The sequence below is a fragment of the Ylistrum balloti genome, unplaced genomic scaffold, assembly GCF_031769215.1.
Source record: "Ylistrum balloti isolate Yb309-2 unplaced genomic scaffold, AGI_CSIRO_Ybal_v1 Utg369800, whole genome shotgun sequence".
NCBI classification, from domain to species: domain Eukaryota; kingdom Metazoa; phylum Mollusca; class Bivalvia; order Pectinida; family Pectinidae; genus Ylistrum; species Ylistrum balloti.
This window is the reverse complement of record NW_026781978.1, coordinates 1,088,359-1,096,238: the sequence shown is the minus strand read 5'-3', so window position 1 is coordinate 1,096,238 and position 7,880 is coordinate 1,088,359. Positions and strand designations below refer to the sequence as shown.

Genomic DNA, 7,880 nt, shown 5'->3' with positions numbered 1-7,880 from the left:
CCCATTAAGCATGAAGAATCGAAATATTATTTGAGAGTTATCACAGCAATAGGTGCTTCTAGAGACGTTTCAAGGACTTCTAGTTGTTTAGTAATCATTGGAGGGAGACCATTGGATATGATTGAATAATGGTCAGGTCTTGCGTTTGCCCAATTAAGTGCATGCTAGGCTCATTCCGACTAGTGTATTTGACTGAGATCATAGATATCCAACATCGAGAATTTATGACGATTTAAAGGGAAAGGACGTTTTCCAGCATCCGTAGACCTTGTGAAAAGTCCACACAGGAAACAAAGGGATGTAACAGGACACCCGTCAGTTCTCAGACAGTAGAATTGACAATGACACCCACCAACACCAAGGGCTCCATTATCACAAAGTCAGGGTACAAACTGGTACGGCAATAGGGCCATAGTTTGTCAACAACGGTGTTTAGTATAAACCAAATCACAATAATTTTAAAACAGTTGTGTACGTTCACATATCTAGGTCATTATCAATATCAGAGTTACACCAACAACCATTCTCAATATAAAGGAAGCAACACCAGTTTGAAACTGAAAGAACTGGGACCAGACATACACATTAGACAGTTGTGTCCAGACAAACTAATAAGACAGTTGTGTCCAGACAAACTAATTAGACAATTAGGACCAGACCAACGCATTAGACTACTGGGACCAGACATACACATTAGACAGTTGTGTCCAGACATACACATTAGACAGTTGTGTCCAGACAAACACATTAGACAGTTGTGTCCAGACAAACTAATTAGACAATTAGGACCAGACCAACGCATTAGACTACTGGGACCAGACATACACATTAGACCATTGTGTCCAGACATACACATTAGACAGTTGTGTCCAGACATACACATTAGACAGTTGTGTCCAGACATACACATTAGACAGTTGTGTCCAGACATACACATTAGACAGTTGTGTCCAGACAAACTAATAAGACAGTTGTGTCCAGACAAACTAATTAGACAATTAGGACCAGACCAACGCATTAGACTACTGGGACCAGACATACACATTAGACCATTGTGTCCAGACATACACATTAGACCATTGTGTCCAGACATACACATTAGACAGTTGTGTCCAGACATACACATTAGACAGTTGTGTCCAGACATACACATTAGACAGTTGTGTCCAGACAAACACATTAGACAGTTGTGTCCAGACAAACTAATTAGACAATTAGGACCAGATCAACGCATTAGACAACTGGGTCCAGACAAACACATTAGACAATTGGAAAAAGACCAACACATAACATCATTGGGTCCAGACAAACACATCAGACCATTGGATCCAGACAGACACATTAGACAAATGGGTCCAGACAGATACATTAGACAAATGGGTCCAGACAGATACATCAGACAATTAGGACCAGACCAACGCATAAGACAACTGGGTCTAGATAAACACATTAGACAAATGAGTCCAGGTAAACACATTAGACTACTGGGTCCAGACAAACACATTAGACAAATGGGTCCAGACAGATACATTAGACAAATGGATCCAGACAGACACATTAGACAAATGGGAACAGACAGATACATTAGACAAATGGGTCCAGACAGATACATTAGACAATTAGGACCAACCCAACCCATTAGACTGTTGGGTCCAGACAAACACATTAGATAATTGGAAAAAGACCAACACATAACACCATTGGGTCCAGACAAACACATCAGACCATTGCATCCAGACAGACACATTAGACAATTGGGTCCAGACAAACACAATAGACCAATGTGACCAGACAAATAAAGCACACCATTGCTATTGGAACCAGAAAAATCAGAGCAGACCATTGGAACCATAAATCACAACACAAATTAGACAGACACGGTAGGTCATTGGGGCCAGAAAAACCAGCACATTAATGAAATCAGAAAATACAGCACACCAATCTGGACCAGACAACACAGAACACCAATTTGGACCGGACAATACAGAACACCAATCTGGACCAGACAACACAGAACACCAATTTGGACCAGACAACACAGAACACCAATTTGGACCGGACAATACAGAACACCAATCTGGACCAGACAACACAGAACACCAATTTAGACCAGACAACACAGAACACCAATTTAGACCAGACAACACAGAACACCAATTTAGACCAGACAACACAGAACACCAATTTAGACCAGACAACACAGAACACCAATTTGGACCGGACAATACAGAACACCAATTTGGACCAGACAACACAGAACACCAATTTAGACCAGACAACACAGCACATCAATCTAGACCAGACAACACAGAACACCAATTTAGACCAGACAACACAGAACACCAATCTGGACAAGACAACACAGAACACCAATTTAGACCAGACAACACAGAACACCAATTTGGACCGGACAATACAGAACACCAATCTGGACCAGACAACACATAACACCAATTTGGACCAGACAACACTGTACACCAATTTGGACCAGACAACACATAACACCAATTTGGACCGGACAATACAGAACACCATTTTGGACCAGACAACACATAACACCAATTTAGACCAGACAACACAGAACACCAATTTAGGCCAGACAACACAGAACACCAATTTAGACCAGACAACACATAACACCAATTTGGACCAGACAACACTGTACACCAATTTGGACCAGACAACACATAACACCAATTTGGACCGGACAATACAGAACACCATTTTGGACCGGACAATACAGAACACCAATTTGGACCAGACAACACAGAACACCAATTTGGACCGGACAATACAGAACACCAATCTGGACCAGACAACACAGAACACCAATTTAGACCAGACAACACAGCACATCAATCTGGACCAGACAACACAGAACACCAATTTAGACCAGACAACACAGAACACCAATCTGGACCAGACAACACAGAACACCAATTTGGACCGGACAACACAGAACACCAATTTGGACCGGACAATACAGAACACCAATCTGGACCAGACAACACAGAACACCATTTTGGACCAGATAACACAGCACACCAATCTGGACCAGACAACACAGAACACCAATTTGGACCGGACAACACAGAACACCAATCTGGACCAGACAACACAGAACACCAATTTGGACCAGACAACACAGTCCACCAATTTGGACCAGACAACACAGAACACCAATTTGGACCAGACAACACAGTCCACCAATTTGGACCAGACAACACAGAACACCAATTTGGACCAGACAACACAGTCCACCAATTTGGACCGGACAATACAGAACACCAATCTGGACCAGACAACACAGAACACCAATTTAGACCAGACAACACAGAACACCAATTTAGACCAGACAACACAGCACACCAATCTGGACCAGACAACACAGAACACCAATTTGGACCGGACAATACAGAACACCAATTTAGACCAGACAACACAGAACACCAATTTGGACCGGACAATACAGAACACCAATCTGGACCAGACAACACAGAACACCAATTTAGACCAGACAACACAGAACACCAATTTAGACCAGACAACACAGAACACCAATTTGGACCGGACAATACAGAACACCAATCTGGACCAGACAACACAGAACACCAATTTAGACCAGACAACACAGAACACCAATTTTGACCAGACAACACAGAACACCAATTTAGACCAGACAACACAGTACACCAATTTAGACCAGACAACACAGAACACCAATTTGGACCAGACAACACATAACACCAATTTGGACCAGACAACACAGTACACCAATTTGGACCAGACAACACAGAACACCAATTTAGACCAGACAACACAGAACACCAATTTTGACCAGACAACACAGTACACCAATTTAGACCAGACAACACAGTACACCAATTTGGACCAGACAACACAGAACACCAATTTGGACCAGACAACACATAACACCAATTTGGACCAGACAACACAGTACACCAATCTGGACCAGACAACACAGTACACCAATTTGGACCAGACAACACAGTACACCAATTTGGACCAGACAACACAGAACACCAATTTAGACCAGACAACACAGTACACCAATTTAGACCAGACAACACAGTACACCAATTTGGACCAGACAACACAGTACACCAATTTAGACCAGACAACACAGAACACCAATTTGGACCAGACAACACAGAGCACTTATTTGGACCAAATAATACAGCACACCAATTTGGACCAGACAACACAGCACGTCAATTTGGACTAGCCAACAGAGCTCACCAATAGAAGCAGACAAATACAGAACAGGCCCAATGGGACCAGAAAAAGATCAAAGAGAGACTGAATCAGATGTCTATATCAACTTCACTATGCTGTCGCTTTTTCCTGCTTTTTCATTTTGTTAAAAGATATTTCTGTGTGTCTCATAACTTATTTTTCATCTTCCAATGAGACATCTTTTTCTTATAAAACAAACATATTCCTGAACAGATAAACTGCATATTCACGCTCTCATTGTCTCACCTTCCACGTTAAACTGTTAAACTTAGAGGTGTAATGAATGGTGTGTCAGATTGAGGTTGGCGTGGCGAACTGGCCTGTCCCCTCTGACTTTTCCCAACCGCAGAACATTTCCTGAAAATGACTTTTAATGAGGCATACTTGACGAGATGTGTTATACATAATGACACATCTGAGTCAGAAGAACGCACAGTCCGACTGCCTCCCTCCTCCATCGTGTCAAATTTTTCACCGTGTAAAAATGTCACTTTTACAACAACATTAGTAGTCTGTTTATTATTGATAGTCGTATGTTATATAGTTAATATATTATGTCGTATATAGAGACAGCAGTGTCAATTTGAGAATATATATTAAAAGTGTCATGCATATATTAACCTTTTAATACATGTAAACAGTGGCCGAGGTGTGGGTTACGGACCATACTTGTCCAGTATAGGTGAAACACATTATCTTGTTTACCATAATCTACCTATCTCTCACTCAAAAGTCCATCCCTCTCGTCTTTCCCATCCTCCCCCTTCTCCGCTCGTTCTCACACCACGTGATCTAATGTCGTCAACTTGTTAATGTTATGTACATGTCTCCGTAATAGTGCACGTTCGTTGTCGCCATTGCGATGTCTGTCTCGATGAATTGTGACTAATTGTTGCGGATGATTATACTAATTATTCATGATTTCGCGAAACATATTGATATATTTATGACTGTTTTATTTTGTTTCAGATTTTTATTGAGATGTCTTTGTCAAGAAGTGGGATGTATGGCGAGGTGTCTGATGCTACTGGTGCCAGTGATAAGATCTCGTCTCCTCGCCCTTTGATCATAAGTTCATACACAATCACTCATTATGAAATAAAGATGAAACAATTTAAGTGTTTATTTCATTTCATCAGTCAAATTGAAAGGCGACAATAAGCTTATCTAAACTGTGATAAAATGCGGTATTCAAGTACCAATAGCTCCAGTCATTTGAAGTACATACAACGTCCCTTACAGACAACTAAACCTTCTTTTCTAATTCTGTCATACGAGTACTTCAGAAATAGGTAGTCCTTCATTCTTCGGAAATAAGCGTCCTCGGTCAATAAGCGTTTTCTGTAACAGTCTTATTGTATTCATAAGTCTGCAATAAGCATATACAGTGTTTGTCGTAGTCATCGTAGCCTGTAGCACAGGGCCTTGACACGAATTCCCGATCCATGGTCCATATATGTGTAGTATAGGGTTGAAACTCCCGAGAAGGAAAAACTGAACTTGTTTTTAAAATGATATTTTTTGATATTATAGGGGCCGCAGATCTCATTAGATCATACATTACTTTTAAAACAAATGTCTTTTCTTTCTAATGTGTGTTTGATGAACGAGATTGTCCGAGTATGTAGTAACCCAGTTATGACCTGATGAAAGGAATAAGTGATAAGGTCGACATTTCCATGTCCGGGTGAAACGTCAAAATCTACGACAGTGTCCACACAAAAAAAATCGTTTGATGTTGTCATGTCTTGTACCCTGTAGAAATCCCATATCAACATCAAGATGTTAACTTTATTGGACAACAACCGCCATCGTCACTTTTAAGTCGCCAATTACAAATGTACGTCGTACCTGGTCTCGGCCCGGGTTCCAAAACCCAGTTCAGGATTTTAGTAGATAATTTATATCTCAATAACGAAAGATGAAAAAATCTTCAAAAATCTATCTAAATATTTTTAAAATCTTACACTTAGAATTCATAACATTTTCTTATTTGTTTAAATAAGGGACGTACATTATACCTCCCTGTTTATAATTACATTTTGAGGGGATGAAAATTAAATGCAAACGTGAAATTGCAATACATTCATTCAAAATATTAGAAATTTAAGATATTTCAACAGATTTTTAAAGAAAAAAAATTGACTTTTTGGTCGTTTTTCAGATGTATTATATAAGTGTGATTAAAACACGTCATGGTAATGACCCGTTTTGTCAACAAATTGAACAAATATTGCAGGCAGAATACAACTGTAAATCTGTCTATTATCGCTCGTGTGTATCTCGATGTTGATTTTCCTTATAGTGGGTTGTTGTACTGGTGGAAAAGGGGCGTGGTTGAGTCGTACGTTACTAGTTGCCGTTTTACGGCATAGAAGTGCCAAAGATTCCTCAAACGTACAATTGCCCCTGCCCATATATCACGTTTCTATTTGCCGAAGACGCGCGATAGTCACTTTACATTAATTTATAACCACCTTATTTCACACTAAATGTTGAATGACCGGTGGTCATTACTGACCACTCATTGGCCGGAGAGATCCATATTTTCTATTAAATCTACGTTAACGCTCGATCGCCCTTGCTAGTGATTAATACCTTATCTGTCCGGCCCATTACGAGCGAGACGGAACCCAATGCCGGACCCTAGGGAGCGGATAGACAGTCCTAATGTTCATAAATTTCCCCTTCAATTCCTCTGACAGATTAAAGTGGCTACACTGAGCAGTCGGGCCAAAAGTTCTATCCCCTATCCACTATTTCCAAAGTTTTGCCTGTTTTCTGATTTAATGCCCATATGCTGCGTTTTGAACTTGCATAAATAAATTCGTGACTGCTTCTACCAAGCGCATAAAACATGACCGTAATTCCCTTCTGAAAAAATGAATCGCCGATAGTATCTACAACAGTGAGCATTTGATTTCACCACATGTGGTAAGTTGAAGAGATGCTCTCATGTTACAAAAAGTGCGATATCTTTTTATTGTTTTCGAGAGAGACGATTCCTTTGACAGTTTAATTTATTTAATCCAATGCATTCGGAACTCAATCTGTTTGACAAGTATAGAACTGCGTATCAAAGGCGTGTTGTTAGGGGTTTAGGTCATGAATAAACTAAGTGATATCAGCAAAGACCACTACGACTGAAGGACTATACATGATAGATAAACAATAGGGGTAGAACAAGATATGTGACAGACAACCATTAGGGGTAGAGCATGATATGTGATAGACAAACATTAGGGGTAGAGCATGATATGTGATAGACAAACATTAGGGATAGAACACGATATGTGATAGACAACCATTAGGAATGGAGCACGATATGTGATAGACAAGCATTAGGGGTGGAGCAAGATATGTGATAGACAAACATTAGGGGTAGAACACGATATGTGATAGACAAACATTAGGGGTAGAGCACGATATGTGATAGACAACCATTATGGATAGAGCACGATATGTGATAGACAAACATTAGGGGTAGAGCACGATATGTGATAGATAACCATTAGGGGTAGAGCATGATATGTGATAGACAAACATTAGGGATAGAGCACGATATGTGATAGACAAACATTAGGGGTAGAGCACGATATGTGATAGATAACCATTAGGGGTAG

At 40.2% G+C, this 7,880-nt stretch overlaps 1 protein-coding gene across 1 annotated transcript; it reads left to right on the top strand.

The window, feature by feature from the left end:
• Positions 1-341: 341 nt before the first annotated feature.
• On the top strand, positions 342-4,246 carry LOC132544500 (hybrid signal transduction histidine kinase A-like). The gene is made up of 2 exons (XM_060208104.1): positions 342-395; positions 1,952-4,246. Exons 1-2 carry the CDS (start codon positions 342-344, stop codon positions 4,244-4,246), a joined length of 2,349 nt encoding a protein of 782 aa, XP_060064087.1.
• The last annotated feature ends 3,634 nt before the right edge of the window (positions 4,247-7,880 follow it).

Coding starts and splice junctions, on each gene's coding strand:
- LOC132544500 (XM_060208104.1), top strand. CDS start 342: ATGACACCCACCAACACCAAGGGCTCCATTATCACAAAGTCAGGGTAC. Junction 396..1,951: donor CAAAGTCAGGGTACAAACTG/GTACGGCAATAG, acceptor AATCTGGACCAG/ACAACACAGAACACCAATTT.